This window comes from Scomber scombrus, chromosome 4, assembly GCF_963691925.1.
Source record: "Scomber scombrus chromosome 4, fScoSco1.1, whole genome shotgun sequence".
NCBI lineage: Eukaryota > Metazoa > Chordata > Actinopteri > Scombriformes > Scombridae > Scomber > Scomber scombrus.
The window spans coordinates 11,726,212-11,752,303 of record NC_084973.1 but is presented as its reverse complement, the minus strand read 5'-3'; the positions used below and the strand labels follow the sequence as shown (position 1 = coordinate 11,752,303).

The following is a 26,092-nucleotide window of genomic DNA, read 5'->3' as shown; positions in this document are numbered from 1 at the left end:
TAAATTCCTCAAAGCTTGCAGCAGGTCAGCTCTCTATGTCTCTATCTTATCACGTAGAGAAAGAGATAGAAAGAGAAAGAAAGAGATTTCCTCTTTGTGTTACACCAGCTTCTGGGTTTTGATGTTGCGCTGTATCTCTGTCACGTGATCTGTAACCAAGGATTTGGGAGATAAATTTCGAGCTCACTGGGGATTTCTTATTAGTTTCCGAACACTGTCTACAAGAGAAGGAAGACGGTCTGATATCACAACTCAGTGTGGAAAGAGTTGATTCTAATTCAGGGGCGGAAACACGTCAGGGCCAAAAAAAGGAAGTGGGAGGTGAAACCGAGACCGCAACACAGCCGGATGCCGCAGTGGAACTTGAACCAAAATACTCTTCTGAGTGACAGGACAGGGGGGAGGGGCTGCAGTGCCTGTGGTGAATCGGGTGAAGGGAACTTACTGTTTGTGTAATTGTTTATCATATTTCCATTGACCACTCTTACCCCAATCGGAAACATTGAGTTACTTTCAGGTCCTTGATTGATTTTTTTCTGAAACAAAAGCTGCTTTCTCTAAATGCTGAAGTGTCCTTGAATGTAACTTTGGGATGATGAACCCAATTTGAACTTTGGACAGTTGCATAAGAGGCCCACCTGGCAGGTCTGTAGAGGATGGTGTGGATAAACTTTTCAACCCTTTCACTAGGAGATACTTTTCAGACTTCGTGGGTCTTTGTGAAGGGTGGGTCAGAGTACCCCCCAGGAGGAATATTGGTTTCTAACCAGCAACTCTCCTCTGGGAGGGGTTTGTATCAATACCCCAGATGTCTGAAAAAGGCTGGATTTACATGAGGGACTTTGATGTTCTGATGATCAATCTTTAGTTGGTGGTTTCATTGACCCTAATTTGGTGTCTCATCAGTGGGCTAGGCAGGAGTAGGTAATGGAGGTTTTTTGTTCCTTTGGTGGATAAGCCAGCCTTGGTAAACCCCTTTGTGCCCTCTTGATGAACTCTGGGAGATCATTGATCAAATTGTCCTGCATCTGCTTTGTTTGCTTCCTCGACTTAGCAGTCAAAGCAGCTGGGTCCACAAACAAAACAACCAAAACAATGCATATAAGCACACAGCCAGTCAGAGTCCATTGCTTTTGAACAAATGTGAAGTATCCGTGGTTGGAATGCCAATCTTGACCTTGATTTACCCATCTTATTTGACTTATGAAATAACATTTCTAAAAATTGGCAAGTAGAATATAATTCCACACTCATTGTGTGGCATGCCAAGTGGGAGAGCATTCTTCCAAAAACCACCTACTTGAATCCATCAGTACACCATTGAAATGCCAAGATTTGTACGTCCAAATACACTGTGCATTTTTTTTCTCGTTTATATCTTGGAGATATCCTGCCAAAACAGCTGGGTTTGCCACTCAGCTTCCTTGAATGTGTTTATTTTTACTCTAAATGTCAGGAGAGTTGAAATATTATGATTAAGAAAAACTGACAGCTGTAGTTCAACAGTGCGCAGTATATTACCTTCTCTGAAAAAACACCTTTTCACATCCCCTGATGATATGGGAATGGCATTTAATATTTTCTTAATTTATTCAAACTTACATTAATTAAAAGGAATTTGTATAATCAATTCAATTGCCTAACCGGCACTAAAGTGATCTAATATGCATGATGACTTGAGTCTCTATTCTTCTGTTCTCTCTGCTACTGAATAAGTACAGGAGATATATCTCACTGGAGAATTTCTCCAGTTCATCTCTTGTTCTACATAGTGGCGAAATGAACTGAATAGTGTGACATGTGTTCCTTTTGTTATATACTTTTTATGCTTTATTGTATAATAAGTATAAAAAAGTGTGACATCTATTCAATGTATCTATGTCAACAGTGTGGCCTGCTGACCACTTTGCACATGTGTTTACTGTGCCTTTGACCTCAACAGACTGCCATTGTTCTGCAAGTCTGACTGCAGAGATTCAGTGCAGTTCACTTCCACCTGTACGTTTGAATTCTGGCTCTGAAGAAAAAATTCACATAAATGTCCACATTTTAAGTTCTATTAAACACTTGTCTTCATTCAACAACAAGGAGGACAGCATATTTAAATGCAAACTTCAACCTTTTCACAATTCTGTTGAGGTATCTGTGCTGGCCTTGTGTCTTTAATGCAGGTTTAAAGACATTGGAACTAATGTGAAATAATGGAATTAATAGTGAACACATTTTTTTAAATCCCTGTATGGATGATGTGGTGAAAAAGAGAAAGAAAGAAAAAGCTCCTATTCATTTTATTATCTCCTCTTACAAAAGAGCCTACTACTATTGCTTTAACTTCATTTGATGCAAATATCATACTATGGGTTGAATACCTTCCACTAATGAAACCCTTTCAAACTCTCTTTCATTCACTGTTGAGTGAACTTGAAATTTGATTCTGATCCACCTGAATAAAAGGTTAGTGATTGAAAGACAGCATGGTGATATGTAGTCTGTCTGGCAGAAAGAAAAATTAGACAAAAGTAATAGTAAGATAGTTTTAGGATAATTTACTTGCTGGGACATCAAAATCAATGATTGGAAAATATGACTCAAAAAATATGTCTCATGTCATGTTATCTGTATTAAAATGTGATAACACTGGTGATAATAGATGCACTGTCTTAAAAAAGTAAAAGAAAGGATGCAAAGACACTGTTGGTATTACTGGCAACATTTTTATCTTTCTAGTTCTTTCACCAACAGCGAGGAACAATTTTAGTCTCCCCCATGAAGCTTGGAAAAAAAGCAAGACTAATTTGACTATATATCCACAGTGCCTGGGCAGTTTTCCACTGTGCTTTAAAATGAGCCTGTGCTTCCATGGAATCCCCGTATGCAAAGAAGCCAGGATGCTGCAATCAGAGAGATCTAACATAGCGAGCTGTCGACCAACACTGCAGGCCCCATGTGACACGGCTCACAGTCGAGGAAATAAGCCCACAACAGGTAGGTGTTCCAGCCGGGATGGCCAACTTTCCAACCACAGAGTCACAGACGTTTCCCCCGAGGAGAGACACTGTAGGTACAGTAAGTTCTCAACCTGACCTGCCGGGATTTCTCATTACTTTGCATTTATAAACATGACAGTTGGGGCAGCCTTTTCCATGGATCTCCCACTGCACTGATAAGTCTGGGCAACTCCATGGGGGAGAGAGGGGGAGGAGGGGTAAAATAACAGGAACCGCAGACATTATAACACAATCTGATGCAATATTCCTGCAATTATTAGTTTTTTATTATTCTTCATTATATTTTGACTTTCCAGACATGTACTGATTAAACTCTGCTCCTTTTTGTAGCAGTAGGTCATTGATTTGTAGTGAATTACATTATAATGTTAGGACTTCCTGTTGTTTGGTCCAAACAGTATCTAACTCATGCCTAGATTAGATCAATTATACAATTTAGAAACAAGTTAATAATGGGTTCATACATTTACTCTTAGGAGATGTTATTCAAAACTGTTGTGTCTGATGTGACTGTGTACATGACACATATTGTACACCACAGCACCTAAACAGCCTTAGCATAGCATGTAAAGCTGAACTACTGTCAGATTGACAGTTCACAACTACAACTTTAGCTTCAAGCTTATAAAGTGCTTCATCACAAGCCAAAATGACAATTGTAGCTTTTGGTGCCTTTTGACCTCAGCATTGAGCCAGTGTGAGGCAGATGGAAAAGTTAACATAAACTCACATAATCCATATTTGATCTGCCACAAGAGTGTTGAATTTTGAATGGAGTCCATCAGGTTCACTGTTGTCTATTATACTGATTCAACATATCTGACTGGGCAAGGACGTTGCTCTGCCTGCTGGTGTAACTGGTACTCATAAAACACATACACACACACACACACACACACACACACACACACACACACACACACACACACACACACACACACACACACACACACACACACACACATCCACACAGAGGCCTGGCCTATGGTGATGAGACACTCAAGATCACTGGCTGCTCTGTTTGTGTAAGCCCCCTAAACACGGAGCATGATTCAGACTAATTCTCCCACACACTCTGTTTACACTTCTGGTTCATTGAGGTTCTATTAATTTCCCAGGTCTGTCTGAATATTCAGGCACTGACATTTCATTCAATATTTTCTGTGATTTTTTTTGGAAAAGCCCATGTTTTTCTCATAATTGTTACAGCTGAAAATAGGTAAAGTTCACACCAAAACTACGAATACCTCCACAAAACTATTAACTGTGTGCAAAAAAATTAAATCAATGTTGTGACAGTGATGCATGTGAAGTCAGTGTAATGACCTCACACAAGCATTTCACATAACCCATTCTTTGTTTGTCTGAGTGACAAATCTAATTATAGAGGGGTATTTTTTGAAACATTATAAGGCAACCAGAGTTAGGTTTTTTTTTTCACAAGTTTGCAAATTGGTGAAAAGCGAGCCATGACGCTTTGTCCACTGTCATCTCTTTGAACGTCTGTGGCTTCCGATCACTTTTCCACTACTACTTCACCCGGAACTCACATGTCCAAATACAGACATGGCGGGGCGGGGCCGGACACTGCCTTATTTGGAGTTTCCCACTTAAGCGGTCATTTGGGATCCAAGTCAAAGCAAGCCTGTGGATTTACAAAGCCCCGGCAATATTTACAAGCGATTAACTCCGTCAATTACTGTCTTTGTAAGACAGTTGCTGCATGAAAAGGCGAGTTTGAAGCAGTGTTCTGCAATACAGCATGGCCCAAAGTTTGTGCATGTTCACCATAAGCAAGGAGTATAAAATGAAAGCATTCATTCTGAGTCAGTTTTCTAGCAGAGTTTATTTGGACCAAAAAGTAAACACACATTGGGAATAAATTATCCAAATAAACTTCTTCCTATAGCATATTTGGTAAGGGTTCATATATAGGCCTTAAATGATGACATTAAGGAGTTTGTTATGGCCACAACACACTGTCTATCTCAGCTGCATGAATAGCTCACGCTGTGCCGGATAGTCCATAAAGAGCATAATAATGCCTGACAATAATAAAGATAAGGCGCAGTTGAATCAGTGTAATGTTTTCCACAGCAGAGGGGAACCCGGCTCATCCCGAAGAAGGACACCGCTGGAGGTGCCATGTAGATTCAGTAAACTTTGTAGCAGTTATCTATCGGAGCCTTTGCCTCCGCTGTAGTTTCCACCGACTGACGCGCGGAGAACCTGGCGCTGGGCGCTCTGTCCATATATGGTCATCTACGTCACGCAAATGTTCCATCCCCCTATTTAATACAGGCAGACTGGAGTCCCCTATCCAGCTCCAATAGAGCAAGTAGAGCCGCTCTTGTGCAACCAACACCACCACCTCCTCCACTGATTCACAGACTTCAAATTCCCCCACAAGCAGCCCATCAGCTTCCACGGTGATCAGATTAATAACAACAATAGCTTGTGAACACGCAGGAGGAGATAACCGGCCGCTGCTCGTCCTCCGCGGGATACTTGGATAGCTACAGCAACAGGATCCATCCCTGCTCCTTTCTCCTTTTTTTGTGTCACGCCTGATCCACACCTGTGTTTTCTACTTTGAGAACACCCGCTGCTTTTTTGTGTAACTACTTGGATACCTGCGCGCTGTCCTTTATAGCCTAAATGACGGACTGAATATAACTGCTATGACAGGGAAACTAGCGGACAAGCTCCCTCTTACCATGAGCAGTTTAATAAACACGATCCCTGAAAGTCTCTACCCAGAAGAGGACATCCCGACATCTATGAATATTTTCACCAGTACGGAATCTATTAATCACTATTCCCAGATGAACACAGGTAAGATTCAAACTTCTTTTTTTTGCGTGCTTGTGTGCTTGTGTGCTTGTGTGCTTGTGTGTTTATGTGTATGCGTGTGCATGTGTATGTGTGTGTGTTTGTGTATGTATGTGTGTACGTGTGTGTGTGTGTGTATACTTGTGTGTTGTTTTGGTGAAAATGAATCAAACTGCGCTGTGAGCGAAAGGCAACAGTTGTCTTTTGAGCACCTGTTTGCGCTCTGGCTGTTGCGCACAAAGGCAGATTCCCTCGCTGAATACTTTCTCTGGGTCAAGTGTAACACTGCCCGCTATAATTTAGATACACCTTTAAAATGCTTGACTTTTAGCTCGCCTCTGTCATTTTTTAAATTTTATTTGTATTTTCTCTCTTGTCCGTAGCCGAAATGTCAGGGTCTTTATTAAACTCGACGTGAGGAAAAAGGCAACTGTACTCATTTCAAAAACTTTCTGTTTAACCCTCGGCTAAGATGTTTTATTTAAGAAAACCTATTGTATTTATAGTGTTTTTTATTCTCCAAAGATGATGCGTGTTTGTGGAAATGTGTTTGATATGAAAGGTTGTGGAAAAGGGCTGTTTTACGCAAAGTCTTCTAAAAATGAAATCGGCTATTGATTGAAACTGAAAGCTGTATATTACGAGGAAAGCTGTTTAATTATTGCGGTTACAGTACAAATGCCACTGATTTCTTAATCCAATATTCACCCGCAAAGATGACCCATGTACTTTAGACAATGACTTTCATTCATAACTCTATTAACATGTCAGAGATCGGGTTTTAAGTAGGCGTTTGTGGCTGCCTTTCCCTAGCCTATATGATACATATTAAAGACGCCAGGCCCGTGGATCCTCTACTTCTTTATATTCGAGGCCTGATTTATTGCTTAGTCCAGATTAATGTATATTTCTGATTAATTCAGACGCCTACATAACGTGGTTTGTTGTTTCTGCTCGGTGTCGTAGATTGGCAGTAAATCAATCACTAATTGTGCAGCTTCACCTTCTGAGGTGATGGGTCAATGCCGCACAAAATATACTAAATCTTTCCTGATGTGGCTGAAGAGACCATCATGTGATGTTGTGGCCACAATTAACTTCTACCCATAACCAACTTTGTGACTAAATCATTTTTGTTTTATGTTCAACTTTATTTTGTGCACAATTAAAAATAACACTTCAGTTTGATTTCAACCCAAATATGTTTGCCTGATTTACCTCAAGAGTGTGTGTTTGAATTATCCCAGCGCCAAGTCTTAAATTATATATATTTTTTCTGAAGTAAATTAAATATATTACATATCACATTTTTCTTTAAACACGGGTATAAAATATATTTTATGCAACAACGGACAGGAGGCATTTAAAACAAACGGAATGAAACCTAATATTATAGAAAACCTTACAGAGCACAAGTGTGTGTTGCTCTTTTAATTATGTCTGGACGTGCTGAAATTTATATTGTAAACTGTAGATTATTTTTTTATGTATTTTTTTGCATGTGAGCTATTTTCTGGCAAATACATTTTTTTGTTTAAGTACAAAGCTGAGATGATACAGAAGGAGCAGGTGTGTGCTGTGTACTGATATGAGTGCTGACCCATTAGAAAACATTGATGACTTTATTTCATGCCCCTCACTCTTCTTAATTGCCCCCATATACCCCCAACAGTGTAAAGATTTAAAGTAAAATACATAAATATCAACTCAAGCTTGTTTTCTTTGTGTCATATCTAAGCCTAAATCATAACCACAAGTGTTCTTATGTACATCATGTGTTCAACAGTATTGTGCAATATATGTAATTTATTGTTTGTTTCATTAGAATTTGCCTATAGCTAAATTCCAGCAGGCTGTAATTACTGGGTGAGAATATATCAGCAGCCCTGTGTGTGATTTCATGCCAATGGGAGAGACATGTATTTTAACCTTCTGTTTAAGAAGGAATTCTTCTCAAATGTTTCATATTTAGCCTTCAGACCACGATCGGCACATAACTGTATCCCCATTAGCCACATCTGCATTTGATGGTTTTTTATGGCATCTTCGGAGTTGGTAAATGTGTGTGTGTGTGTGTGTGTGTGTGTGTGTGTGTGTGTGTGTGTGTGTGTGTGTGTGTGTGTGTGTGTGTGTCAGCGTGTGTATTCGGCATGAGGTGTAAGATTCTGTACAATTAAAATGTCAAGGAAATCTGTGAAAATTTAAGCTCACTAATGCAGAGATCGGATAGGAAACATTTATTACCCCCCCCCCCTTTCCATTATGTGCAGATGTTCTTTGCTGCAAATGTGTTTTGAATCCTTGAGCGTGATAGATGTGGCGTCTGCCTTATAATCCTCACTGCTGTAAAGAAATCAGATCTTGCCATTCAGTTTGGCTGTCCTCCTGAGGGACACAATGACTGGATCAAAGGGGGTGTTTAGGTCTTGATTTATGAGGGCTTGTGGGATCTGAGAGAGAGAGAGACACCACTGTCTCAGATGCAGCAGTCAGTCACTTAACTTTCAGGTCTGACAGCGCTCACATTTCTTTATGAACTGTATTGGACTTTTTCATTTTTGAACTCTTGTTGGCACACTATTACAGAGATATGCAGACAAGCTGAATTTCGGACAAACCCAGGACTGTCACTTCAAGTTCATATAGGTTGGCGGAGTGAATTTTCAAGACTTGTTTTTTTTGGGGGGGTTTTTTGCACAACTTTTGCCACTTTTACAACCTTTTCTTCTCAACTGATTGCATTTCATATTCATGTTTTAGAAACCATGTGGATGATTTATTCATGACATCTGATTTTTGTTTTGCTTTTATCTAGATAATATCATGGATCTGGGCATGGGAAGTGAGAAAGGATCGGCAGAGATTCAGTATGGATCCAGCTTCCAGTCCAACCGCAGCGGGCAGACTGTCACCTATCTGGGGAAGTTTGCCTTTGACACTCCTCCGTCAGGTGGCATTGGTGGTTCCGGCTGGTGCTCTGATAACAATATCATCAGCCTTGTCAGTGCAGGAATCCTGGGCGTTTCGCCATCACCCGGCACGGTAACCACGCAGACATCATCCTCCGCAGCCAGCATGGGCGGACAGACGTCAGATATGGAGCAAGTATATGGTCCACCACTGCCTGCCTATTCCACCTGCAGTGACCTATACCAGGATCAGGTCTCCTTCCACCACAGCCCTGCCACCAGCACGGCACTAGCCTACCCTGGCAATGACTATCATTCCACATCCAAAGCTTCCATGGATGGCAGCCTTTTCTCCATGATCCCTGACTACAACCTTTTCCATCATCAGGGGGAGGTTGGCGTGATGGAGCACAAGCCCTTCCAGACCATGGACCCCATCCGAGTCAACCCTCCACCTATCACACCCCTGGAGACCATCAGAGCATTCAAAGACAAGCAGCAGATTCACCCAGGATTCATTGGTGGGCAGCAGCACCCTCCTCAGCACCACCCACCGCCACAGACTCTGACACTCAAGCCTATCCGACCACGGAAGTACCCCAACCGTCCCAGCAAAACCCCCGTCCATGAACGGCCTCACGCCTGTCCGGCAGAGAACTGTGACAGACGTTTCTCTCGCTCAGACGAGCTGACACGTCACCTCCGAATCCACACAGGTCACAAACCCTTCCAGTGCAGAATATGCATGCGCTCCTTCAGCCGGAGTGACCACCTGACCACACACATCCGCACACACACGGGCGAGAAACCCTTCTCCTGTGAGTTCTGTGGACGCAAGTTTGCCAGGAGCGATGAGCGAAAGAGACATGCTAAGGTTCACCTGAAACAGAAGGACAAGAAGCCAGCTGACAAAGGTAGTGGGGCAGCTGGGAGCCACAGCTCGCCACCCAGCTCCTGTGGGGGGCCAACAGTGGGAACATCATGACCGTCACTACGTGCACTTGGACTGGACCTTCACCATGCCCCATAAACAGACTTAAGAAGAAGGGACCACATCCACTATGAGATAAATAGGTGACTCTTTTCCTCTCTTTCACATCCCCTGCTCTTTTCAGTTGTATTCCTTCTATTTTGAGATGGATGCCTTTAGTTTAAGTAAGAGGGGAAAGGCTGCTATGCCCTTCTCTTTCAAGCAACTCAGAGCCTCAGCTACTGTAACACAGTGCCAACACAAAAAAGGGCACCTTGGCATGTTCTGTCCACAAGGCCACTGTGTATCTGTCAGTTTGGGGTGGATACACTTTTGTAAATTTTACTGAGAATTTCTAAATTGGAAGGAAGCCAGAATCCATCATAGAGATCGAAACAGACACAATTACAATGGAGCTTAGTTTAAGGGTGAGTTGTCTGGGATGTATGCATTAATTTTACTAGGCTGTTTTAAAAGTGCAATTGGTTATATTTGTGTATTGTCATGGATACCTTATTAGTGGCACTTGTCTTTTTGTTGTTTTTATTGAGGTGTGGTGTTTTTTTTTTTCTTCTTTTCTATTTGAATGTTGTTTTCTCAGAAGAATGTGCCAAATGTATTGTGGTAATACAGCCAACCTTGTTCTTATTATTGTGCCTGACATTTGCCAAACATGACAGTGATATCAGCTTAGCACACAGTTAAAAGGAAAAGATCTGAGTCAAAATGCCGCATCTCAGATTTAGATTTACCTGCACAATTTGACTAAATCTAAATAATAACTGAATGGGTCACAAAGTAAACCAACGTCTTGTCCTGTTACTTATAAAACAAACATGCCTGCAGCAATCAATGCCTTTGCCAATACTTATTTATTTATAGTCACTTAGAGACACTGTGTAATTTTTTTTGCCTTTTTATATGGTGGCTTTATGTGGTGTTACCAGATATAATTTTCGTGTTTTTTTAAAGGTCACCAATACAGTTCAATTTTTTTTCATTTTCTTGAGTTCTGCCATTATATGCAATATATTCATGACATACTATGTCACCAACCTGTAAATCAAATGAACTGAGATCACAGACAGATAAACTGAACTACTTAAATATTTGACACTGCGTTGCAAACCAGCAGTATAAGAAAGCAAGGATGACGATGGAGATGATGATGAGGCTTCACATTATCTGGACACACTGTAAAACAAAAAGAAAAAAAAAGAGAGAAAAAAAAGAAAAAAGAAAAAAAAAAAGAAATTACTGGGTTTAAGTCACCCAAAGATGAGCAGCATATTATGAGAGGAAAGCTCAAACATCCAAATCCATGTTTACATCTTTTCTAATACAGAGAGACTGAGACTGAGTTGTAAACTAAGGGATTGTGTTTTTTTTGTACAGTATACAAATATGTATGCAGGTAGCTACAGTAGAAGTTTCACTTTTGTACTCAAATGTCAAATGCACCATAACTCAGTATTAAATTGTGCATATATGTGCATGCCCTCATGCACACTATGTAAATACAAATGTCTGCATAAATGACAACTTTCAATTGACTGAATGCTTGTGCGGAATGTGTCTTAAAGCTTTTAGTAATGTAGTTATGATAAAGAATATTTTGTTGTCAAAGGTCATTGCAAAATTTAGGAGCACTACAATAGTGCCAAATATGGTGTGTTATCTTCCATTTAAAAAAGAAAAAAAATAGCATTTACACCATCTGTACGCTTTAAAGTGGTAACTGGTTTAAAGAAGCACTAATGTGTTCTCTGAATAAACGACAAGATTTTTTTTTTGTACATTTTGTGTATCTCCATTATAGTTGCAATCAATTCTTTCAATTAACACATCTTCCCCTCTGTGTAGAAAACACTGGTTGTTCTCGTATAGAGAGGAAACAAAATTATTGGATAGTCTCTGAAAACAAAATACATGACAGGTCAATGCCAATGTTTTTTTAAGATATGGTTTCTTATTGATCATATGCCTGATAGGAGGAACTACCTCTCATATCACATCTTATTCAATGAAATGTTTTGTGCTGGCTCATCTCTTCAATTGGCTTTTCAATCCTAAATCTTATGTTAAACCCATATTGACATATGCACAGAAGTAACCACGTTTGATAAAACTTACTGATAATAGTTGAATTACTTTTTCTTGGAAATGTTGTTTTGATTTACGTCAGAAAGACATTTTTCCCCCTCCAAGACTGTATTATGACCCTGTGGAAGAAATGCAAAAAGTCAGAATGGAGATTATATTTAAAAAAATATGGATATAAAATATAGCATTGCCATCTAATACAATGCATTTATCACACGTTTAGTAAAATACAACAACAACAACAACAACAACAACAACAACAACAACAACAACAACAACAACAACAAACAAACAAACAAACAAACAAAAAAAACACAATGAAAACTGTGTGGTGAAGAATGAAGAATGAGGAATTAGTACAACTGTAGGAAACCATGACGTATTTACTTCTGTCAGGGCTATAAAATCCAGATGTCAAAAATATTAGTAGGTCTTACCAAACAATCAATATGTGTTTATTTCATTACTGTAAATGTATTATTCGAGGAGTAATAACCTTGTCAATTTCTGATTCATTAGAATCCTTACTTCTCTAACCTTATTGCAATTACAGATGTACTTCTCTCTCTTTTAAAAGAAGCATCCTTCTCTTCATCCAGTTTGACTAACAATATCTTGAGTTATTGGCTGTGCTCCCTGACTGTTAGGGAGAGCATGCTGTATGTGAGGCAAGGACGTTTTATATACATTGTCATCAGCTGAAAAAAGATCTTTGTACTGATTAGTAGATTCAGCAATCAGACTTAAAGAGAGTATGACAAATGCAAAGGCCAAAAGAAAGGTTCAGACAAGTGAGGCCACAGAGAACACAGTGCTTTCTGAAACAAGCTTCCAAGGCCATGCTTCCTCTCCTGTAACAACCAGTTTCATTGCTGAGCTTCCTGGCAAGTGTCCACTTATTTTCCAATTAATTTGGCCTCAGAGAGTCTTTTCTCAGCTCATCTACATGGTTAAATGAACAGACCTCCTTGCACTTTTTGAGATGGTTTAAAAATGTGCAGAACCTGTAATATCTAACTGTAAATCAATAGTTTTTTATCATAAAAATACACAATTGCGTGAAAACTCATATAATGCAACTCACCACTTAAAACTCCTGAAAATCGACCTTTAAGACATCTAATACAAAGCAATTGTCATTTCTAGTTCCAGATCATTTGTTTAATATTGAAATATTGAAATGTTAGATTTGGATTAAAGGTAAATCCTGTCACAGGGAATGTAAACATTCTGTAGCAGCTATATTCATGGAGTCAGCACAAAGAAATATAGTATATGAGGTGATCAGATAGAAATAGAAAATGTTTATCTTAAATGTCATATCGCTGTATAAAGGACAATGTGATGTTAACCCGCTGATCATAGACTCTGGATCATTTTGAATTTATTTGACCAAAAATTATGCTCTTGTGTGCTCTTGATTTGACGCTCGCTGGTGAGAATGGATGTTTTTAATTATAGTATATTGAATGTGGCCTCCTCTGAGAGAAAACTGTGTTTATGTTGCTTTGTGTTAAGGAATGATGCAGAGCGAGACGGAGACTACCCCAAACTATTTCCATGTCTAAATGAAGCCATGTAATTACAATTTCGCAAACCCAATATTTCATTGGTCATTTCATCTGACTGTATTCGTCACTTGGCTTCGTGACATTTTCGTAATGGACAGAAAGATTTTGGAAAAAAATGTATGATCCCCTCTATCCCACCCCCTCAATATAGTTTGGTGGTAGAACAATACAGGCCACACCATGTTCTGCAGAACAATAATCCTACTGTGTAATGTGTGAATGCTATAGATATATGTCAGTGACTTGGTAAACAAACAGAAACAGTCCCATTTTAATACTGTTTCTCCAAAAATAATTCATTTTATATTTTTATGTTCTATTGTCCAAAAGTGGGCGGCTGAACGCTCGGAAATTGGAATTTGCCTCATCTTCCTTCTCTGCTCCATGTTGGATTTGAGCCAACATCAGCAGCCATCTTTGTGCCAAACTGGGTTGCAGGGTTGGCTGATCAAAAACAATATGTGATGAGAACTCCACAGGAGCAACAAATCATAAATGTGACCTCAGTCTGCTTGCAGTTGAAGGCAGCCTTATGCTAATGTTTGTGTTTAACTGTTTGATTTAGTCTTTGTGAAGTTGGCCTTGGGCAAGGCAATAGACTTGGACTCATTCATGACAATTAATAATTACACAAGGGAAAAAACTCATTTTGAAAGAGATTTCAATAATGTGTAGATATTACAGGCTACTCATGTCATCTTATGGACTTCAGGGTGGCTTCAGGGATTTTGTGGTCATCAACAGTAACACTGTGGTGTTCGGATGGAGTCGATACTCACTGTTTTCTGTTGTGTTGTGTTTCCTTATCATTACAGTATATCCTCATGTTTGCATGTGCACGGAAATGTTCCAAAGTGCTGCCCTCAGATGCTGTGGGTGGTACTCATTTCTTTATTATGCATGAAAATAAAAAAGACACATTGGGTGGAATGGGATAAACCGAGCAACAATTCAAGACGGACAATTGGAAACACACATTGGGATAACTGTTCTGTTGGCTTTTTTTTTAGGGGGTCTTGTTTAAAATGTTGTGGATGTCTTTAGCCTATTTCATGTTTTTATTACCTTATAATAAGGTCCTTTTATGATGAGCTGAATATTGAAATGAATTTTACTATATCCTTGTGATGGGGAGACGTGCTCCCCTGTTTACCTGGCACTTCAGTTTGTTGTAATGCAATTGTTTTGTTATTTCTATGTAAGTACTTGAATAAAGAAAAATATCACTTGCCTTCAGTTTACTGAAGTCTCTACACGCACGCCAACGCGCGCACCCGACACACACACACTCATTCACGCGCTTGACATTTAAATTAATTAAGATAGCCTAACCTGCATTACAAATAAACGTTTCACAAAATAAAAAAAACAAACGCATATTACCTGTATGGTATTATGATTTTAACACGATAGTAATATATGCTTCCTTTGACTTGTTTCTGTCATAAAACTTCCTTAGAGGAAACGCGAGTGTCTAAGTCCCGGACTTCCTGTTTAATGTTCGGTTATTGACTAGTAGAAAGGGATGAGGTCTTCGGGAGAAAAGAAAACCATCCAATGAAACTGGAATAAAAGTTCACTCAAAATGAGCTGGTATGTATTTTGGCTACATCGTTCATTCGGGGTATCTGATAAAGAATATAACCTGAAATGACACATTGTTAGTGAGCTAGAACAGATCGCATTGTCGACCGGGCTCTGGCTATTTCCTGGAAGCGCTAACTCAAAACACTACGAAATAGAAGTTAGAGCTAGCTTGTTAACACCACAGCAAGCCCCCTAACAAAAGCTTTCACGGTGATTTTTCTAACTAATTAAAATAACAGTTTTATTGCGATAGTTTGCAGGGATATTGTCTTGTGAAACAGCTCTGTTAACATCGAGCGGAGATGTTAACTTGAAGCTAAGTTAACGCTAAACTCAGTCATGTTAACGCAAGTTGCCGAAGCATTAACGAGCAAAGCTATAATGATTCACATATGAGGTTATAGTCGCTCATTATATTATTTTAGATACAGTTAAGCAGGAAAGAAATAGCCTCAAGCATAACATGGAAGCTCAATGTAAATGGTCTAGGTCAACAGGGTCAACAGTGGAGCCAGTTAAAGGGATTGTTGCTGTTTACAGTAATTAACTATTTTCTGTTGCTTTCTGTACTCACATGTAGCCAAGATAGTAAAGTGATGGTGTGGTTTTGTGGTGCTGTATTGCTAGTGTACAGTAGTGACTAAAGTATTAATTAATAGTATTCATAGAAAAGTTTGTTCATGCCCCCCAACATGTGCACCAAACACAGCAGTGGATTTAAAGAGGTATGTTCAACTTTATAGGAGGGCTACATGTTTAGATGTGTTTATGTGTACAAGCTAGACAGTTGTGGTAATATTCACATTAATTTAGGGCTATTTGTCCACATGGCCAGTGTAAGCTCTAAAGAAAAGCTCTAACAGCACATGTTTGGACACTTAAGATTATCTGCATATTCAGTCTTTATCTTGATGAAACATGAGATAACCTTTAGTGAGTAAATATTCGACACTTCACACTTAAGGTCACTGCAGTAGGGAATATGAAAATGATACATTAGTTGTTTGACAGAAAATGTATCGTCTACTTTGGTCATCGATTCATTGTTTTTATTCATTTTTGAGGAAAAGCAAGCATAAATTCTCTTTTACCAACCTCTTTAGTGAATATAATATAATACAAATAAATTATTCCTGGTTTCTTTAGTTTTTCTGTGATAGCAAACTGAATAGCTTTGGATTGGTGGTTGGTCAGGACTAAACCAGACATTTTAAGATGTCGTCTTGAGCTTTGGGAAGCAGTGATTGGTATAAGCCGTTTTCTGATGTTTCATAGACCAAGCAACTAATCAATTAATCAAGAAAGCTTTAGCTGCAGTCCTAATTGTTAATTTGTTTTTATTGCATGAATCTAAACATCTACATTTTCAAAATGAACCATACAAAGTTGTGTCTCTTTGAGGATTTGAGAGTTTTTAGACTTTATAATAATCCGTGATTTACTTTGGATTGACTAGATTATTGTGGATTTAGGTTCAATGTGAACAGTTGGTCTTATGACATAGTCTACATGGTTGTTGTGCCCTAGATATTAGCTCAATCTGCAAGTCTTGTAATTAGAGACAACAACAGTAGCCGGATGGTAACAAAGAAAAAAAGGATTAATCCACAAAAGAATATGTTATGTGCATTTCAGATTGTTGACTTTTATCCCAGCCAAGTTAAATTGGTGTAAATAACATCCTAATATAACAATGTATAGTACTAATTGATTTTACAGGCTTACATCAGCACTGGTACCTGACCTAGCCCAATATCTCAGAAGACCAATTCCCCCAAAACCTTAGTACAGTAAACAAATGAAAGAAATGTCACTCCAGGACAACTGAAAGTTCAATTATTTTGAGCTTTGAGCTTTGAACCCTGATACATTTAATGGGAAGATCAACTTCTGCTTTCAATTTTGGTTGACTCATGAAGCAACAGGTTGTTTGTTGTTCTTTGCCAAGATTATTTCTTTAAAAGGAAATGATTACCCGCCAGGTTCAGCATGACCTGTTATTCACTGTAAAGTTGCATCCGTCCGGCACATGCGTGGGGGGGAGGGGGTGACGTTTCAATGTCTTATTTCTATGTGTTGCACCCACAGGTCGCTTACGTAAATCACGATGGCTCAAATGTTTGATTAGATTAGATGCAGCTTAACATTGACAAACTTTTGGTGACTGTTTGAAAGTGTGCAAATTTTAAAGAACGGAATCTCTGCACACTTGAGTAGTGGCAGGTGTGTAGGAGGGAAGTGCAATAAAAAAAAAGCTCCTGTACACTTTCTCATTCACTGCTGTTTGTTTAAAGTTGCATCGTTTCGGCCTATCCATTTCAGTAGGATAGACTGAAACGTTGCAACTCAATAAAACAAATAGCAGTGAACGAGACAGTGTGCAAGAATTTTTTTTCACTGTGTGCAAGTTTGAAAAATGATTTGGGTGCACCAGAACGAAAGACACTTTGAGGTCTGCCACCTGGGTCATCAAAATACACAGATTTGCGAATCTCCAACGCTAACAAACCTGTTAGTTAATCTTTTATCTCTGACCAATCTTTGCTCATCTATCTATACATGACAGGAACGTCTGTCTGTCTGTCTGTTATCCGCATATCTCTTGAACCGTTCATCCGATTTATTTCAAATAAGTCTTGCTACGGGCACGAGTAAGTGCAGTGCCAAGTTTGACGTTGTTTGGATAATAAATGTAAAATATATAGATAAATATATCGGTAAAGAAGCACACATTTGCTGTTGCCGCTCTAGCCGCTGGCCACTCCCCAAACTGAAAACACTTTGAATAGCCCATGCTACTTTGGACTGTCTTCAGACTTTGAATAAACAAACAATAATTCCGACTGCAAGGTCTCAAATTGAAACGAGCAATAGGCCTAATGGTCCCGAATTTAAGGACGTTTCAGAATCCCACACATGCAAAGCACAACCAGCTACAGACAATAAGTGGCAGACAGAACGTGAACTTTTGTTGTGTAATTGTAACAATGAGCATTCAAACACATCAAACCAACAATATAGTAAAAACACACGCAAAAACAGATTTTGCATGGGCACTGCACTAGATAACATTAATTCTATTAGTAATTTGATGGCGGGACAAAATTAAACTTGGCAGTTTTTAAGGGTTTGCTTGCGCTCTGAAGCCAGTGTTTGTCCTCAGTGAGGGGTGAACATCTGCTCTATAACACTACTATCATGACTGGTTTGAGTTCCCAGAAACACTGAGCGTGTGGAACCTTCTCTTTAGTTTATTGCGTCTCCTCAATTTCAGGCAATCTATACATACACTATATACTTTTATTATCAATAGTTTTGAATCGAGACCTTCAGTAATTGGTTCAAAAACCTTGTGAAAAACAACTGTTATTATCTGTTATTTCAGTGTAGCAGATACATGTTTAATCAGCATTTAGGTAGACAGATTCTACTATTGTCAGGTTGGACTTTTTTTTGTTAAAGAAATCACATTGGGATCGCGGCCAAAGAAACATGGTCTAGACATGCTTACTTGTTCCCCACAATTCATGAATAGAGCTCAAGAAGAAATGGATAGAAACTAACACATTATAACAAACCCTTTCAGTATGTGACGTATATGTATATTATCTCTCTTATATACATTACAGATTCTTAGTGTCTTTTTCAGAGAAGATGGTTATCAAGTGAGCAAGACGGCGTCATTCAGTTCAGTCAGATAGTCAATAGCTGGCAAGCTACGCCTCAACCAGCACGCACCGCCAAACACAAGGTCAAGAGTGGGGTGCACGAACAGTGAAAAGAGTCCTTTATGGACTATGCTGACTGATGCATTCCAGCATGGCCTGCACACTTTCTTCTATGACGTGAGGGGTTTGACTCCGGGGTCATCATCAGAACAATTCCACTTCCCAACATCTTCAACCAGCGCTCTGTGCTCCATGGAATATCCAAGGTCGAATGATGCACAGTCCCTCTACTGGCATACACATTTGCAGTTTGGTGAAAAGCCATTGGTTCTTCCAGTCGATGCATAATGTGTCCCGGTTAGAGAATACTGTTATGTCTTTGTTCATGCCTACGTGCTTACTGGATGGTAGTGACGTGTAGCCTGTTACAGCAAACTCGTAAATGCAAGTTGACTGGGCTTGCTGATAATGACAGCAAATATGTCACAGGGCAGTTTTCAAAGTATCCGGGCCAGAAAATATTACCAAGAAGTTCTCAAGCTGCTGTGATCCCCTAAAAATCTATGACACCATGAGATTAGCTATCATATATTTCTTGAATTATTGGTTAAAATTTAGTTGTGTGAGTATTTGTCAGTTTAGTCCTTTTAGATTCAAGTACCGTAGCTTGAACCAATACTTTAATGACATGATTATAATGTTAGTTATCAAATAGTCCAAAGAATTTAGCACTAACTACCAAACCATTGAAGCCAACATTGAGCTGAACCATTACTAGGCTTAGATTTGTTTTGGTACAACACATACGTTTTCTTTTCATAGCACTCTTGCGGCCGCCAGGCCTCTGCCATGTCAGGCACTATTTCTGCGTTCACAGGACCTGACTTACCAGTGTTTCTAAATGTGACAGCCCCTACAGAAATATTGCTGTGTGAAGAAACGTTGGAAATGATTCTCACAGTGACTACCATCCTCCGTCTTTCTCATTCTCTCCCTCTGGTTGCCTGCTACATTTTCCCTCTCTCTTTCTCTCCTGAGCGCACTTCACTCGGTGTGTTTGCCAATTCTCACGAGCAGTTGAAGAGAGTGACCACTTTCCTTTGGCTCTTTGTAGAAGAGGCTGTACTCTGAATCCATAACATTAAGGACTCTCTTCAGTCTTTTTTTTTTAAGCAAATATAGAATTTGGTATAATTACAGGTAAAGTCCATCCAAATATAGTTTCATTCAAACTGTTGATTTCACCAAGCAAATCCCGTCATGGCCAGTCATGCCAAAACAGGTAGTAAAAGGGAGCATTGAAAGCAGATATTTGAATACATACACTTCATGGTGCATGGACGGCAGTTTGGAGGACTGTAATGTTTATACTTAACTCTCCAGTTGGGTTTTTGCTGTGGATGTCATGATTTTCTGCCTGACACACCCATCAAATGGGAGCAAACATCAAAAGCTGTTGCCAAATGTTGCGCAATGTTGGTAGAAAACAGATTGTCCAACAAACATAAACTAATGCAAAATCACATTAGAGACTTGTGCTATCTATTTAAAAGACCAATTTAAAGGCACAATCAAAAAAAGTGACATTATACCGCTCAATTTTCTTTAAAATACAACCATCTTGGCTGTCTTTTAGCACTTTTATGACATTACAGTGCAACCCCCATGTGGCCTCTTTTTACTTATGAGTTGTTTCTTAAAATTCAGTTATAAAATACTTAATTGTTACAACAGATACACATTGCTGTTGCAAAAAAGCTTTATTCATTCAAAGTCAAGATATCTTTAATAGGAGAGACCTGTGACAAAATGTATGTGTACAACATCACAACAAGAAAATATAGTTACACAAAGAAGTAATCACAAACAGATATGCTAATTAATTAATCACAGCTTTTAAAATATAAGCAAAAAAAACTTTAGTACCTCAAAGGAACAAGTCTTCATTTTGTGTTTCATTTCATTCTAGTAGAAAGGTGCATTGAAACCTTAGTATATACAAGTCACTTGTGCAGCTGTGTGTAGTTTTAGTCTCTGCCTTAACTATGGATTTATTATTCAAAAACAATAAAAAATCATGAGGATGAAAACCAAACACAGGAATACTGCATTAGCGAAGTGAAGCAGTGATAACAACAAGTAGGCGCTCACTAGCCGAAAGAGTTAATGTACTTAACCCTGGAAACCAGTGTGAACAACTGCAGCTCAAAAACTGTGGTGATTGTTTGGTGTGTCTGACTAGGTTGAATGACTGGTAAAGTGGATGTTCCCAGACTTAAATCTCATTGTAAAAACCGAGCTTGCCTTTGGAAGATGAAACTGATTTGATGATACTTTGAGTAACGACTAAAACGTGTCCAGCAAGTGTTCAGTTTGAAAAAAAAAAAAAATTAGGTTATTTGACCAAAAAAGCAACAACTGGCGAACAGGCTAATCAACATTCTTTAAAATGCCAAAATACACCGGATGAAGGCTTTACATTGACATTCAAAGAACTCTCTTTTAAATTATGCTGCTGTGGGAATAGGGATTGCGGACAATTTCAGACCGCTACATCACAGCATTTGCATATTGTACGATACGTAATGTGATGTTAGTGTTCAAGCTGATCAGGTAAGCCGAGAACGGTGAGTCACCTAAAATGGAGCTGAGTAATTTCTGTGGGTATTTTCCGTGTTGGCTCATGCAAATGATGACATAGTGGGTGAAACTACTTTCCTGAGCCAAAAGCAACAAAATGTTTTTAGCGTCAGTGATTTGCTCGGATTCAAAAGAGTTAAGTATCTTCATAAATCTTGAAAATCTTGATATCTGAGCCACAAGAGAAACTTGTTTTCTCTCTGTGTATTTTTTTTGTACTGCCTTAATCTTCTTATTTGACCATGTTGAGTTTTGTGATTGAGCTGTCATCTAAAGGATCCCCCCCACACGTCAGTAGCATTCCCTGGTTGCACAATGAGGCCCTACATCACACCCTATCTTTTCCATCTCATTAGTCTACACACCTATCTTTTGACGCAGCTGTTGCCTCACCCTCCCTGTCAGCAGCAACTGTCCATCATATAGCTTGGATTTCAGGCTATTAGTGCCACATCAAGACAACCTACAGCTAAGTGCATTGGCAAGGCAGTGTTCTCTGTCTTGTGGATTTCTAAAGCACTCTGATGCTCGGCAGCCAACTTATTAAGGCACAAGCAATGTTTTGAAAAGGGGATGAAAGATTGTGTTTTAACTAAGAAGGAAAATATGTTTTTCTACCAAAACTATAGTGGGGATCTTTGCGTGTGTTTTTCTTTCTTTCAAGAGTGTAGAAAAGTTTGTATTTCATTCATATTCACATATATTCAACTGCAGTGACACTAAATCCCATACCATTTCCCCATAAATGTCCCCTTAAAGGCAAGTCATTGTCCTGAACTTGTTGAGTTCCAACATATTAACATGTTTTTGAATATGAATGGTGAAATACGCTCACTGTTTTTCTGATGGTACAATATAGCCTGTGCATCTGTGTTTGATTGTTAGCCTGGGTCATGCAGTAAAGGCACACAGAGAAGAGGGGACAGCCACTTCTGTTTAGTGATCTGCCTGCAATGGGAGCCAGATGTGTTTGGTGATGACATGAAGTTAATGTCCATGGCTTTGAGTGCATACTTGAGAAGGGCAGGGATTAACAGCTTCAGATTGTCCATGTCAGGGATCTGAAAGAGGAGCATGTTCTCCTTTTAGATTTGTACAAGCCTTTAGTTATCCAACTGATGACTCAGTAATTATACCTTTTAGGTCAAACCAGTTGCTTATGTCTGTCACCTGTACATTTCTTTTGTGTCATTTCAGGATTCCCTTCAAGATTGGGCAACCAAAGAAGCAGATTGTCTCTAAAACTGTAAGTAATTAGAGGAAAGGTTTGCATTCAGTCCACTCATCATTCAGTTTAGTGCAGAAAATGTTATCAAGTCAACATACATGTAAAAATAAAACTTGCATTCAAGTACTGTTATAAATGTTTAGCTGTAGTGGTAGAGCTTCTCAAATGGTATATGACATATAAATATGTTTAAATAATGTCCTCAGTGTGCCACAGCTAAAAGATGTATTGGATGCCAATTTGTCTGAGCCATACAAGGGGGCAGAGGTGGTTACCTTGAAGTGACAGTGAGTGGGTGCACTCCTTACCGGAGAAAACCACTTCCACTGTAATGGGCCTGTGGCCCAACAGTCACTGTCAGACCGGCTTTCCAGCTTCCTGTACCATCCTGGACAAAAAACAGGGAGTGGGTTAAAGGCAGCCCAGTTAGATGATCCATTAGTGACAAAGTGACAACTGCCTCCCTCGTTGTTTTGGCCACTGTGTTTATGTCCAGGGGCCCACAGGACCACAACACAGGAACCCATGCTGCCTCTGTAAACTGCTTTGCATGTTTAACAGACATGCTCGGACAAAGTGTTCAATCCCTTTTCAACCTTGGAAACTTGATGTACTCAAGTATTTTACCATAATTTAAACTTCAGATTCCAAGGTCCTCTTAATGTAGTAATAATAATTTAAAAAAATGTTAATGTAACAAGGATGTACAAGGTCCAGGAACTGTTCAGACCACAAACAAGTACCAGTTGTTGCAAGTACGTATTAAGTCTCAAACCATTGGTCACTTTTTAATTTACCAAACGTCATCATTCTTCAGATTATGTAGAAATGTAATTAGGAGTTTAGCCCCCAAATGCATTCCTGACTTTGTAGCTGGGACTTGTATATCCTCGGACTGTGTGGTCGAAAAGGGCAACGTAATTGTGTGTTCATACCTTGTGATTAACAATTTGCTGTGATTAAAGAACAGAAACAAATGAACACATATGTTAAATAATGAAATCCCAGAATTTCACATGAAATGTGTTCTTTTCTTAGGTTGAAAGAGACTTCGAACGAGAATATGACAAGCTCCAAAAGTAAGTTTGAATTTTGAACCAAGGTCTATATTGATGAGGGTGATTATTGAGGTTCCTGTATCTGGTACTCATGTCTTTGGACAGGTTTGGTGCTGGTGCTTTAAGTTTGTTGAAAGGTCATTTAGCCTACACTATATCTGTGACATAATGCATTTTCTTTTTCGGAAAATACTGTTTAAAATCTTAAGCCCAGTCATCAGTCAGAGATTCCCTTGTGTTTAATGGAAATTCACATTTCAAATATCTTGGTCAAAAGGATGCCAGTAAAACAGTATCTCAAACATTATTAAAACAAACTGTAATAGCAGAAAGTTGCTCTAAACTAATTTCTCATGTATAAATGCATTTTAACTACCAACTTATCAAGTAAACTCTTCTCTGAACAATATATAGTGTAGCAGGGGTTATGTTGGATATTGTCCCCTCCCTGTCAAAGAGGTAAGTCTGTGCAGAATACACATGGTAATGTACATGATGTAGATCTGAAAACACTGGGAACTCTCTTATACCAAATGTTCCAAATTTAGATAGTTATGCATTATTTAATAATTTTATTTTGAATTAACATGTAGGTATTTTACCTTCACATGTTTAAAAGCACTTTGAGAAACTCGCACTTGCAGTGCTCCTCAGTATACAGTCATACAGTTTCTTTGTCCCACAGTTTGGTCACTTTTTTTCTTAACACTGAATTGTGAAAGGACCCATATTCAAATTATGGAGGAGTCTGAAATAAGAAATGGGAGAGACGGTTTACTTTCCATTAAAGATATGATATATTACCCTCAACCTCTGAATTTAGATTCAAGCAAAAAGTTATAATCTTGTGAAATTTCCTGTTAACCTATTTGTTTTCATAAATTCAGAAAAGCTTAAATGTCAAAGCATTTCATTGAATTTTTGATGTAGACACTGACAGCATTTCTACACGTAATCCTGATTAATTTAGAGACTGTTAACAGCTATTGTTCAACCAGCCTACTTCGAACGGAGTAACATGCAATCAGCATTTCTTTAAAACAAACCAAAAAGGGGTTCAGAGCACTTAAGCACCCAAGACCTAAAATCTCATTGCGTCCGGGCTTTCTCTTACTGTGAGACCAAGGTTAAAGAAACTCCCTGAGGGCCCTTTTGAATGAGTGGGATCACTATTTTACTCTCAGGTTTTGTTGAGTAGGAGGGCCCTTTATCAGGAAGGTGTGGTGGCAATAGACCTTTATAGATGAGTCAGAGCAGTAGGCATGTACAGACATTTAGAGTCTCCACCCAAGAGATCCATATCACGATTCATGGTGGATCTGTGACCTAAATATTCTTAATAGACCTTTACTATGATTCCTGTTTTAGTATTCCCATCTGGCTGATGTTTTGGGCAATTTTTTGTGATGGTGTTATTAATTAATGCACTCAGCAGAGCTAAACTAGAGCCTAAACTAAATTGTTGTGTTACGGCGACTCATAACTTAAACAAACAGTACAACAAAAGTATATTAAGAAGATAAATAGTGAACAGGGCATTTTATCGTTTAAAAGCACACCTCGTGGTATTCTCTGATAGGAAAACTATGTAGCAGCGACACGATTTTAAAATGATCTCAAACGTATTGTCAGTATTACTGAACTGCATTCTCTTATTACTTATTAGCCAACATGTATACCAATACTGGTACTAGGTAATGGCAGTTGTTGTATTGGCCCAGGTGATTTATTAATTTGAAAAATTAACTTTAAAAACTTGTTTGGTGACCATCAGTTAATTACTTTTTAGGGGTGTCAACCAACTTTTCAAGATCAACATATTATAATAAGGGTGTGAGAAAATTATATGGCATTTAGCACGAAGAATTCTGTTTGATGAATGCATGCCACGTTTAATTTCTATTATAAAATGTTAGTGAACAAATTAATGTACTGAAATTAATGTACACAAAGTGTGAAATTTGTCTTTCAGATTTTAGCAGTGATTTGTACTGAAATAAAGTTGCAGACCTGATTTTTGTTTGAGTAGCAATGACCTCTGTCCTTTGGGTTACTTACCCAAAAAGAGAGGTCTGGGATGACTAGTCAAAGAGTCTTTGAAACTCATTTTGAAATTTCATCACCACTAAATTTAAATACCACTGAAAGATTTAGTTTACATACATGGCTGCAAATATTGGTACATTCGACCTTTTAAAAAAATTGTTTAAAAAAATTCTCTGTATTAAGTTAAAACTGACAGGAGTATATGATATCCATCATTTTTTATTTCACAATGATTGTAACTGAAACTTTGCTTTTGATTTACAACTGAATATATTATTTAAAATAATAAAATAAATAAAAATGGCATGGCCAAAAATATCAGTACCCTTAATATTTTGTAGCAATGACTGCAATCAAACGGTTTCTGTAACTCTGTATAAGGTTTCTACATTTTTTCACTGGTAGTTTGGTTCATTCTTCTTGAGCAAACTGCTCCAGTAGGTTTGATGGGTACTGTCTCCCAACTGCAAGT

The 26,092-nt window shown here is 38.7% G+C and overlaps 2 protein-coding genes across 2 annotated transcripts in view; both read left to right on the top strand.

The window, feature by feature from the left end:
* Nucleotides 1-5,354: 5,354 nt before the first annotated feature.
* On the top strand, nt 5,355-9,987 carry egr3 (early growth response 3). The gene is made up of 2 exons (XM_062418021.1): nt 5,355-5,843; nt 8,656-9,987. The coding sequence occupies exons 1-2, from the start codon at nt 5,690-5,692 to the stop codon at nt 9,732-9,734; spliced, it is 1,233 nt and encodes a 410-aa protein (XP_062274005.1). The 5' UTR covers nt 5,355-5,689; the 3' UTR covers nt 9,735-9,987.
* A 4,898-nt stretch (nt 9,988-14,885) lies between these two features.
* bin3 (bridging integrator 3) overlaps nt 14,886-26,092 on the top strand; it is a 35,440-nt gene continuing 24,233 nt past the window's right edge. Inside the window, exons 1-3 of the mRNA XM_062418344.1 lie at nt 14,886-14,986; nt 22,486-22,534; nt 23,555-23,595. Coding sequence (XP_062274328.1) covers nt 14,979-14,986; nt 22,486-22,534; nt 23,555-23,595 — 98 coding nt within the window. The 5' untranslated portion in view covers nt 14,886-14,978. The remainder of the gene's footprint in view (nt 14,987-22,485; nt 22,535-23,554; nt 23,596-26,092) is intronic.